Source organism: Scyliorhinus canicula, chromosome 1 (genome assembly GCF_902713615.1).
Source record: "Scyliorhinus canicula chromosome 1, sScyCan1.1, whole genome shotgun sequence".
Taxonomy (NCBI): Eukaryota; Metazoa; Chordata; class Chondrichthyes; order Carcharhiniformes; family Scyliorhinidae; genus Scyliorhinus; species Scyliorhinus canicula.
In genome coordinates, this window is record NC_052146.1 from 237,105,565 (window position 1) to 237,117,997 (window position 12,433).

Below are 12,433 nucleotides of genomic sequence, written 5' to 3' on the forward strand. Positions count from 1 at the left end.
TGGGGTGAGCACAGTAAGAAGTCTTAAAACACCAGGTTGAAGTCCAACATGTTTGTTTCAAACACTAGCTTTCGGAGCACTGCTCCTTCCTCAGGTGAATGAAGGAGCAGTGCTCCGAAAGCTAGTGTTTGAAACAAACATGGTGGACTTTAACCTGGTGTTGTAAGACTTCTTACTGTTCCCTAGGTATGGTATGCATGCAAGAAACAATACTTTTCACAGTATACTAATACATGTTACAATAATACATCAAATCCTTCTGTCCACATCCCCTTTTGTTCAGTCCCACTTTCCTCCATTTTGTATTTTGTTAAAACCTCACACTTTTCTAACTTTTTAACTTTTTCCAGTTTTGGAAAAGGTTTATCGACCTGAATGCTAACTCTGTTTCACTCTCCACAGATGCTGCCTGGCTTGCTTAGTATCTTCAGCATTGAATATTTTACTTGATTTTCAGCATTTGCAATAGTTTGGCTTTACATTAATTGTGCATCATTATTATGATTTAAAGGAAATAATGATTGCAATAGTGCAGTTGATTGTAATGTCAAATCATGACACATTGGATGAGAGAATCATAGAATCCCTACAGTACAGAAGGAGGCCATTTGGTCCCTCGAGTTTGTACCGACACTCCAAATCCTACCTAGGCCTAATCCCCTGTCCTATCCCTTTAATCCCACTTATATGTTATAACTTGCCTGAACACTATTGGCTGGTGACGATTGGGTATCCTGAGTATGAGCTCCCCCAATGAGGAGGGTGGAGAAATCATTAGCAGTTTCACCTGCATAAATAGGGCTGGCCAGTGTGGTACCAGCCAGAGGAGTGAAGCAGTTTGGAAGTACTACTACTGTATATATGTAATTGTAAATAAAGTTATTTCTTTTGACTCTACAAACGTGTGCTGTATTCTTCGTGGCCCTCAAAAAACTGGTGACGAGAGTTAAAATTGGATAGCTGTCAACGCTGCTAAAGCCACCTCCTTGGACATTTGTTGGATACCGGTTGGAAGTTTCTTTTTCTGTTGCACCATGCCTCTTTATGGACGTTGGATGTCTTTGATGCTACGCCAGAAAGTTGGAACCAGTACGCACAAGGGATGCGTACTACTTCTGCGTGAATAACATCACTGAAAACTGATAGTCCAGCGTTACTGTTTTCATACTGCAGAGAGGACCCCCGGAGAGTTCCTTGCTGAATTTTTATCCAGGCTAAGCAGGATTGCGAAGTACTGTGACTGTGGTGAGACATTGTCAGAAATATTAAGAGATCATTTGGTTTGCGGCATCAACAACACAGCCACCCCGAGGAAGTTTTTAGCCGAGGCGATCTTGACTTTTCAACAGACCATCCAGATAGTGTTGTCCTGAGAGAGTGCAGAACGGAGAATGCAGGGGCTGCAGGGAATGGAGATGCACACCTTGGGGCACAACTCCTGTCCAAACGCGTCTCCCCGCACCCCTGCTGTACCTTGGGCGGGGCTGCGTCCGGATCGACGACAGTGGCCACTGGCGTTCCTCCCCGAATGGAGCCTTCTCCAAAACCGATGGACGAGGGACCATGTCAATCTAGGACTTGTGGGCGCAGGTCCCGTCGCGGAAACTGGTCCTGGGAGTGTTAGATATGCCGTTGTTCCGCCAGAAACTGGGGCCAACCCAGGGCTGTACTTTCCATTTGGATGAACCTGCGGGTACTACTCCTGAGGATGTGGAGACAGAGGACCACTGCCTGAATCTGCATTGTGTGGCAACGCCCAAGTGGCCCCCATTAAGGTGAGGTACGGGTCAATGGTCACCCGCTTGAGATGGAGCCGATGGACCACTGGCGCAGTGGTCTCCATGATTGGCAGAAGACATTCGACCACATCAAGCAGGGTATACAGACCCTTCCATTGACTAGGTTGGCCACTTATATGGGGGAACCATTGGACATTGTTGGAACTACGATGACCCCAGTTGCTTATGAATATCAGGAGGGGTGTTTCCTGCTTATGGTTGGGTTGGGACTGGTTGTGCCATTTGCGGCTGCAATGGCAGCACATTCTTCAAACGGGTTCTGGAGGTTTGATTGAGGTACTAAGACGATACCCAGAAGTATTTCAGCCAGGTTTGGGGAAGATAAAAGGGGCCATAGCCCGTATTCAGGTTAACCCAGAAGTCACGCTCCGCTATTTATGGGCACGCCCAGTGCCTTACACCTTGCTTGAAAAAGTAGAAGCGGAGCTCAGTTGTTTGGAGTCCCTGGGTATTATCAGGCCCATCCGTTTCGCCGACTGGGCAGTGCCAGTTGTACTGGTAATAAAGCCAGATGCCACGGTTCGTTTGTGCGGCGACTATAAACTTACAGTGAATACGGCTTCCCGGCTTGATCGATATCCAATGCCTCACATAGAAGATCTCTACGCGAAGCTTGCAGGCGGACTCTGATTCACGAATTTGGATATGAGTCACGCCTACCTGCAGCTGGAGTTGGACTCTGCCTCACGGCCATTTGTAACTATCAATACACACAGGCCTGTATCAGTATATACGTTTGCCCTTTGGAATGCCCTCTGCCTGCGCTACCTTTCAACACAATGGAGAGAATCCTGAGAGATTTACCACGTGTCGCTATTTACTTAAGACGACGTTGTGATCACGGGGACGTCGGAGCAGGAACATTCGTATAATTTGGAGGCTGTCCTTAAACGCTTCTGAGAGGCTGGAGTCCGTTTATGTCGTTCAGGCAAAGGAAGTGATCTACCTAGGTTATTGGGTGGACCACGAAGGTTTGCACCCCGTCGCAGAGAAGATGCGCGCAGTTCAACAGGCCCCCTCCCCGACTGATGCTTCGCATCTTCATTTTTTTCTTGGCCTCGTAAACTACTACGGGAAGTTTCTCCCCAATCTGCCTACCATGCTGGCCTCGTTGCAACTTCTGTTGAAGAAAAATCCCGCCTGGGTTTGGGGCCAGCCGCAAGAAACCGCATTTCGGCGGGTGAAGCAACAATTGTCGTCATACGGGTTCCTAACCCACTATGATCCTGCAAAGCCTTTGCTCATCACGTGTGATGCATCCCATGTGGTATTGAGGCCATCCTACCCCAGAAAATAGAGAACGGAACTGAGTGGCCGATAGCTTTTGCCTCCCGCACGTCGACTGTCACGGAAAAGGAGTACGCGCAGATTGAAAAGGAGGCCTTGATGGTGATCTTTGCGGTGAAACGCTTCCACCAGTATGTGTATGGCCGCCACTTCGCTATCGTGACTGATCATAAGCCTCTGCTGTGACTTTTCAGAGAGGATAAGCCCATTCCGCCCATTGCTTCCGTGCGGATCCAGTGCTGGGCTTTTCTGCTCGCTGCCTGCAATATTCTTTAGAGCATAATCCAGGGACCCAGATAGCGAATGCCGATGCACTGAGCCGATTGCCTTTGTCGACCAGCCCCATGTCGACTCCCATGACAGATGGGAGTGGTTGCAACCCTCATTTTAATGGACTTTTTACCTATCACGACATCGCGGATCCATGAGGGACCCAGACAGATCCGTTCATATCGAAGGTTCGGCACATAGTTCTGTATGGTGGGCAGCATAGATGGTTCCCAGACAAGTTGCGGGCATTTTCCTCCAAGCTGTCAGGAATTAGCATGGAAGACGGTATCCTCTTGTGAGGACCTGTGTGGTCGTCCCGGATAAAGGGCAGGAGCTGATACTAAAGGACTCCACAGTGGTCATCCAGGCATGACCAAAATGAAGATGTTGGCCTGGAGTTAAGTCTGGTGGCCAGGCCTCGATGCCGACATCAAGAAGATGGCCCAACACTGCTCCGTTTGCCAAGAGGATCAGAAGCCTCCGCCGGCCACACCTCTGCATCACTGGGAATGACCAGGATGGCCTTCGGCATGCTTGCATGTGGATTTCGCTGGTCCTTTTCATGGATCCATGTTCCTTTTATTGATCGATGCCCAATGAAAATGGCTGGAGGTGCATAGGATGGTAGGCTGAACGTCCCGCGCAACAATCAAGAAGGTGCATTTGTCTTTAAGCACGCATGGCCTTCCCGAGGTGCTCATCACGGACAAAGGCACTCCTTTCGCAAGAGAGGAATTTGTGGGGTTCATGAAGATGAACGGTATACGACATATTCACACTGCTCCGTACACCCAGTTTCTAATGGATTGGCAGAGCGCGCAGTGCAAACTGGGCCTCAAGAAACAGTCTTCCGGATTTCTAATGGGCCGCGGACTTTGTCCCTGCCTCAGCATGGTTTTCCCGGACATTGGTGCAAAAGTATGCTGTAGTGATCTCTATGTAGTAATACATGATCAGACTATGTTAAGCAAATACAGGGAATTGAACACTAGATGGCCACACTATCAGGACCTATACAGAACTGGCTAGGTCATAGAAGGCAGAGAGTAGCAATGGAAGGCTGCTTTTCTAATTGGAGGGCTGTGACTAGTGGTGTTCCGCAGGGATCAGTGCTGGGACCTTTGCTGTTCGTAGTGTATATAAATGATTTGGAGGAAAATGTAACTGGTTGGTGAAATTGCAGATAGCGATGAGGACTGTCAGAGGATACAGCAGGATTTAGATCGTTTGGAGACTTGGGCAGAGAAGTGGCAGATGGAGTTTAATCCGGACAAATGTGAGGTAATGCATTTTGGAAGGTCTAATGCAGGTAGGGAATATACAGTGAATGGTAGAACCCTCAAGAGTATTCAAAGTCAGAGAGATCTAGGTGTACAGGTCCACAGGTCACTGAAAGGGGCAACACAGATGGAGAAGGTAGCCAAGAAGGCATACGGCATGCTTGCCTTCATTGGCCGGGGCATTGAGTATAAGAATTGGCAAGTCATGTTGCAGTTGTATAGAACCTTAGTTAGGCCACACTTGGAGCATAGTGTTCATTTCTGGTTGCCACATTACCAGAAGGATGTGGAGGCTTTAGAGAGGGTGCCGAAGAGATTTACCAGCATGTTGTCTTGTATGGAGGGCATTAGCTATGAGGAGCGGTTGAATAAACTCGGTTTGTTCTCACTGGAACGACGGAGGTTGAGGGGCGACCTGATAGAGGTCTACAAAATTATGAGGGGCATAGACAGTGTGGATAGTCAGAGGCTTTTACCCAGGGTAGAAGGGTCGATTACTAGGGGGAATAGGTTTAAGATGCGAGGGACAAGGTTTAGAGGAGATGTACGAGGCAAGTTTTTTTACACAGAGGGGAGTGGGTGCCTGGAACTCGGTGCCGGAGAAGGTGGTGGAAGCAGGGACGATAGTGACGTTTAAGGGGCATCTTGACAAATACATGAATAGGATGGGAATAGAGGGATACGGACCCCGGAAGTGTACAAGATTTTAGTTTAGATGGGCAGCATGGTTGGCGCAGGCTTGGAGGGCTGAAGGGCCTGTTCTTGTGCTGTACTTTTCTTTGTTCTTTGTTGTCCTTTATATATAAATGTTTTCCCACTCTTTCCTCCAGGAGTGTGTGTCAGGATTGCAGAGAGAACAGAAGCGAGAAAGCTAGAGAGAAGTTATTAGTTATCAGAGTGTTGTATCATATAAGTAAATTACTTTTTCATCACTGGTAGACTACGGCTATATTTCAACAACTCTGCTTGATAAAAAGAGTAATATAGATGTTATACATCGTAATGTAACATACGTCGAACTCAGGAACGTCAGGGTCATGGCCCTTCCCAGCATCGGCCGATCTGACAGTTTGCGCCTGGTGACCTGGTGTTTGTTTGGAATTTTGTTGGTGGTGCCAAGTGGGTCCCCGGTATTATATTTCACCGAACGGGCCCGATCTCTTAGCAGGCGGAAGCTCAGGGTCGTAGTCAACACAAGCATTTAGACCACGTTCGTTCCAGAAGGCCGCCTCTTCCACAGATCCCCTGCCCCCGGAGATCACTTCTCTAGCCGTAGCGCCAACTGGATTCAGACACAGTAGAGTTTCATCCTCGTGATCTTCCTCTGGCGCCGCACTCAAAGCCTGCTCGGGTCGTTGCAGAACCCCGTGGAGAAACAGATGCCGAGATGACGGAGGTTATGGACTCCAACTCCGAGATGGACACACGGGACGCCTCCGAGGGGGTGTTCTCGGTCCCACAGCCCACAGATGGACAGCCGTTCGCTGCCTGATTATGCCCCGCCCGATCCAGCGCCCCGTACGAATGATGTCCGACCTGTAGGGCAGCACGGTAGCACAAGTGGATAGCACTATGGCTTCACAGCGCCAGGGTCCCGGGTTCGATTCCCCCCTGGGTCACTGTCTGTACGTTCTCCCCATGTCTGTGTGGGTTTCCTCCGGGTGCTCCGGTTTCCTTCTACAGTCCAAAGACGTGCAGGTTTGGTGGATTGCCCATGATAAATTGCCCTTAGTGTCCAAAAAGGTTAGGATGGGTTATTGCGTTAAGCCGGAAGGGCGGAAGTGAGGGCTTAAGTGGGTCGGTGCAGACTCGATGGGCCGAATTGTCTCCTTCTGCACTATATGTTCTCTCTGGTCTCTATGTGGTAAAACGAGTCCGACACCCTCTTTTGCCAGGGTCTTCAGTGGATTCATCACATTTTGGCGGGGGGGGGCGGGGGGTAGTTTGAAGTGATGTTCTAACCTGCCTGAATACTATTGATTAGGGATTATTGGATATTCGGAGTATGAATTCCCTCAATGAGGTGCTCAAAGAAATCATTAGAAGTTTCACCTGAAAAAATAGAGCTGGCCAGTGTGGTGCTAGTTAGAGGAGTGAAGCAGTGGTGAATGTATGCTGCTGTATGTATGTAATTGTAAATAAAGTTATTTCTTTTGACTCTACAAATTCGTGCTGGATTCTTCGTGGCCCTCAAAACCCACCTAATCTTTTGACACTTGGGGGCAATTTAGCATAGCCAATCCTGCACATCTTTGGACTGTGGGAGGAAACTGGAGCACCCGGGAGAAACCCACGCAGACACTGGGAGAACGTGCAAACTCCACAGTCACCTGAGATCGGAAGTGAACTCGTGTCCCTGACGCTGTGAAGCAGCAGTGCTAACCACTGTGCCACCGTGCTGCCGTTATGATAGGACATATTTCATGCCAGTGATTCCCTTGTTCCCAATTTTAACTACATGATTACGGGAAAGCAACAGGGAGGTATAAAAATAAAACTTAAAAGAGTTACCGCTGGACTGCACTTGCACTGGTGCCTAGTGCCTGGATTTAGAATTGAAGCAAGTTTCCTGTCAATCGCTCTTTTCTGCCAATGATGGAGGTACTCATTTTGGATAAGTAAAGGATAAGACATACTTTGCCTGATACTTAAATTATTTGTATGATATTCAGCTACACTGCAATATCTCATTATAAGTTTTAATATTCATGGCCCAAATGTTTTTCAGTTTTTTTGACTGATATAGATTTCTAGTACATCAAATTTTATTAACTAAATTAGATTACGAAGACAGAAAATTACTGTTCTGTGGCTGTAAACACTATTGATAATTCTTCATTGATATGTTAATGAGTCATTCAGCCTGATTTTGCTTTTAATTTTTTTGCAGGGCCACACAAGTCTCTAGGCCAGGAAGTGAATGAGTTGACTTCTAGTCGTTTGCTTAAAATGGAGAAAGAAAACCAGGCTCTGATGAAAACTGTGGATGAACTTCGTAGTGTCATGGATTCTACAGATGGCAGTAACTTTAAGATCTTGGAGCTAGAAAAGGAAAACCAGAGACTTAAAAAAAAGGTGTCAATAATTGTCTTGTCAAATGTGTTATAATAGTACAGAGTGAACATGCATAAAGAACAGCAGAGTACAGCTGGTACTTGGAGCCAGTTCCATCCTGAGACAATTAAACTCTCACGCATCAACACGCTGTCATACCTATCTGTCTAACCCTGCAACCTCTTCCTGACACTCAGCCCAATACCCACTAACTCACTGCTCTTGTGTGTTTCCTGAAAATGTCCAAAAAAGAAAATATTATCAGGCTAATTAAAAAGCGACATCAAGGCCAAACTACAAAACTGCACTTCTGACATTGTCTTCTTGTGAGTCCTCTACTGTTGCTAAATTATCAGACTGCCTATCTGCATGAGCAGAAATTCTTCCAATTAAATATTTGGAAGGTTGAAGCCATTGTTTTCTGCCCCTTCTATCAATTCCATTCCTCTGGCAACACCTGAGATTGAGCCAATCTGTTTGCACCCCAGGTGTTACAGGGGCTGGTTTAGCACAGTGGGCTAAACAGCTGGTTTGTAAAGCAGAACAAGGCCAGCAGCGCAGGTTCAATTCCTGTACCAGCCTCCCCAAACAGGCACCGGAATGTGGCGACGGGGTTTTTTCCACAGTAACTTCATTTGAAGCCTACTTGTTACAATAAGCGATTTTCATTTCATTTCACATTGGATCCCATGATGAGCCCCCAAACTCACATTTGTGCAATCACTAAAGGACACTTATTTCTAACTCTATACGTTTGCCCGGTTTCAGCTCATCATCTGCTGAAGCTCTCATTCATGTCATAGTTATCTCTAACCTCAACTTCACAAGCATTATACTCCCAACGCACAGCTGGGTGATTTCCCACAGTCAATCATCCGTAAACATGAAGTCATCCTAGAACATAGAACGATACAGCGCAGTACAGGCCCTTCGGCCCTCGATGTTGCACCGACATGGAAAAAAAAACTAAAGGCCATCTAACCTACACTATGCCCTTATCATCCATATGCTTATCCAATAAACTTTTAAATGCCCTCAATGTTGGCGAGTTCACTACTGTTGCAGGTAGGGCATTCCACGGCCTCACCACTCTTTGCGTAAAAAACCCACCTCTGACACATCCAAAAAATGTCGTCCAATGCCATAACTTGCAGCAAGCCCTGTTCCACCATTACCCCTATGTTTGCTGACCTGCATTATCTCCTGGCCAAGCAAATTTTTGACATTAAAATTTTCGTCCTTGTTTTCAAATCACTCCAAGGCCCATCTCCTTTTTACGTAATTTCCTCTATTTTCATAAGCCTATGGGATTTTTGCATTCCTCCACCATTGGTGTCTGTGCCGATAGTTGGCTAGATTTAATGCTCTGAAATTCCCTCCCTACACCTCTCCACTTCCTACACCTCTCTACCTTACTTTCCTCCTTTCAACACTCCTTAAACTCTAAATATTACCAAGCTTTTTGTAGTCTGACCTAATATCTCAAGATGTGGTTTGGTGTCATACTTTTGTTTTATAATGCTTGTGAAGTCTCTCAGGATGCTTGATTGCCTTTAAAGGCACTGTTAAAAATATATATTTTTGTTGACTAACTAAGGGCCCTTAAACTAGTCATTTGAATGTCCATCGCCTGAACCTCTATGATATCAACCATGTAGGGGACCAAAACTGAACACTATTCTACAATATAGGTCAGCAAGCATGGGCGTGATGGCGGAACAGGACTTTCTGTGAGTTGCGGCATAGGCAGCAGAGTTTTGAATTACCTCATGTTTATAGAGAGTTGAATGTGTAAAACCAGCCAGGTTTGTGTTGTAGTAGTTGTGTTTGGTGATAATCAGGCATGAATGAGGACTTGAGCAGCAGATGAGCTGAGACAGGGACAAAGTTACAGAGGTAGAAATAGGTGGCCATAATGATGGTGCAAATATGAGGTTGGAGGCTCAATTTGGGATTAAATGTCACATCAAGGTTGCAAACAGATGGGCTTAATCTGACCAAGGGCTTGTTCATGAAAGGTTCAGATTTCTTCTTTTAAACTTAATTGATTGAACAATACATTTTAACACCCCACTTTGATTCTCAATAGCTCATGATATTGGTCATGGACCTTTTGACATAACCCTCAATCTTCGGCAAGTCTTGCATAGTGCAAAGGTGTTGAATTGCACCTAACAAAATGCATTACGTAACATTCATCTTTATTAAAAGCCAGCTGCCGGACATGAGTCTCATTATTCCCCATTATATCTGGATCTTATTTTTAATAGAACATAGAACAGTACAGCATAGTACAGGCTCTTCAGCCCACAATGTAGTGCCGACCATTTATCCTAATCTAAGATTGACCTAACCTACACACCTTCAATTTACTGCTGTCCATGTGCTTGTCTAAGAGCCGCTTAAATGTCCCTAAAGACTCTGACTCCACCACCTCTGCTGGCAGTGCATTCCACACACCCACCACTCTGTGTAAAGAACCTACTTCTGACATCTCCCTTATACCTTCCTCCAATCACCTTAAAATTATGTCCCCTTGTGACAGCCATTTCCACCCTAGGGAAAAGTCTCTGGCTATCCACTCTATCCTTGCCTCTCATCACCTTGTGCACCTCTATCCAGTCACCTCTCTGTCTTCTTCGCTCCAGTGAGAAAAGCCCTAGCTCCCTCACCTTTCTTCATAAGACATGCCCTCCAGTCCAGACAGCATCCTGGTAAATCTCCTCTGTACCCTCTCCAAAGCATCCACATCCTTCCTATAATAAGGCGACCAGAACTGGACACAATATTCCAAGTGTGGTCGAACTCGAGTTTTATAAAGCTGCAGCAAAACCTTGCAGCTCTTAAACTCAATCCCCCTGTTAATGAAAGCCAACACACCATATGCCTTCTCAACAACCCTATCAACCTGGGTGGCAACTTTGAGGGATCTGTGTACGTGGACCCCAAGATCTCTCTGTTCCTCCACACTTTCAAGAATCCTGCTTTTAACCCTTTAACCCAGCATTCAAATTCGACCTTCCAAAATTAATCACTTCACATTTATCAAGGTTGAACTCCCTCTGCCACTTCTCAGCCCAGCTCTGCATCCGGGAATGGGACAACTCATCGCCGCCGACTCATCGCCAGCCCAACTCATCGCCAGCCCAACTAAAAATTGTAATTCATGGTAATTCATGGTAAAAGCTGTTGGCGGCGGGTAACTTTTGAACGGCCCGCACCAAGCATTTGATAGATAGACCGGCCGGCGAACCAAGTTATATCACAGTTCAGACCGGTGGTATTTCAAATTTAATTCATGGTAAAAGCTGTCGGCGGCGGGTAACTTTTGAACGGCCCGCACCAAGCATTTGATAGACTGGCCGGCGAACCAAGTTATATCACAGTTCAGACCGATGGTATTTCAAATTTAATTCATGGTAAAAGCTGTCGGCGGCGGGTAACTTTTGAACGGCCCGCACCAAGCATTTGATAGATAGACCGGCCGGCGAACCAAGTTATATCACAGTTCAGACCGGTGGTATTTCAAATTCAATAAAAATTAATGGAGGTTAAAAGACTTATTTAAAATTGAAATTCATGGAGACTTATTTTATGTTAAAAGCACATGCGCAAGCCACATTTGAAATACCACCGGTCTGAACTGTGATATAACTTGGTTCGCCGGCCGGTCTATCTATCAAATGCTTGGTGCGGGCCGTTCAAAAGTTACCCGCCGCCGACAGCTTTTACCATGAATTAAATTTGAAATACCACCGGTCTGAACTGTGATATAACTTGGTTCGCCGGCCGGTCTATCTATCAAATGCTTGGTGCGGGCCGTTCAAAAGTTACCCGCCGCCGACAGCTTTTACCATGAATTACCATGAATTTCAATTTTTAGTTGGGCTGGCGATGAGTTGGGCTGGCGATGAGTTAGGCTGGCGATGAGTCGGCCGCGATGAGTTGTCCTAGACCCCTGCATCCTGTCAATGTCCTGCTGTAACCTGCAACAACTCCCGCAACCTTCGTGCCATCGGCAAACTTACTAACCCATCCTTCCACTTCCTCATCCAAGTCATTTATAAAAACCACAAAGAGCAGAGGTCCTAGAACAAATTCTTGTAGGACACCACTGGCCACCGACCTCCAGGCGGAATACTTTCCATCCACTACCACTCACTGACTTCTTTTGGCCAGCCAATTCTGTATCCAGACAGCCAAATTTCCCTGTATCCCATGCTCCTAACTTTCTGAATGAGCCTACCATGGGGAACCTTATCGAATGCCTTACCGAAATCCATATACACCACATCCACTGCCTGACCTTCATCAATGTGTCTCGTCACATCCTCAAAGAATTCAATGAGGCTTGTGAAGCATGACCTGCCCCTCACAAAGCCATGCTGACTATCTTTGATCAAACTATATTTTTCTAAATAATCATAAATCCTATCTCTCAGAATCCTTTCCAATATTTTGCTCACCACAGACGTAAGACTGATGGGCCTGTAATTCCCAGGGATTTCCCTATTCCCTTTCTTGAACAGAGAAACAACATTCGCCTCCCTCCAATCATCCGGTACTGCTCCAGTGGAGAGTGAGGACGCAAAGATCATCACCAATAGCGCAGCAATCTCCTCCCTCGCTTCCCGTAGTAACCTTGGATATATCCTGTCAGGCCCAGGGGACTTATCTATCCTGATGCTTATCAAAATTTCCAGCACATCCTTTTTAATATCAGCCTGTTCAAGTCTATTAACC

At 46.3% G+C, this 12,433-nt stretch overlaps 1 protein-coding gene across 29 annotated transcripts in view; it reads left to right on the forward strand.

Annotated features, from left to right (window-relative positions):
* LOC119972565 (girdin-like) overlaps positions 1-12,433 on the forward strand; it is a 649,171-nt gene that overhangs the window by 301,747 nt on the left and 334,991 nt on the right. For all 29 annotated transcript variants that reach the window (XM_038809673.1, XM_038809681.1, XM_038809689.1 and 26 more), the window contains exon 13: positions 7,527-7,711. In XM_038809673.1, the coding sequence (XP_038665601.1) occupies positions 7,527-7,711 (185 nt within the window). The remainder of the gene's footprint in view (positions 1-7,526; positions 7,712-12,433) is intronic.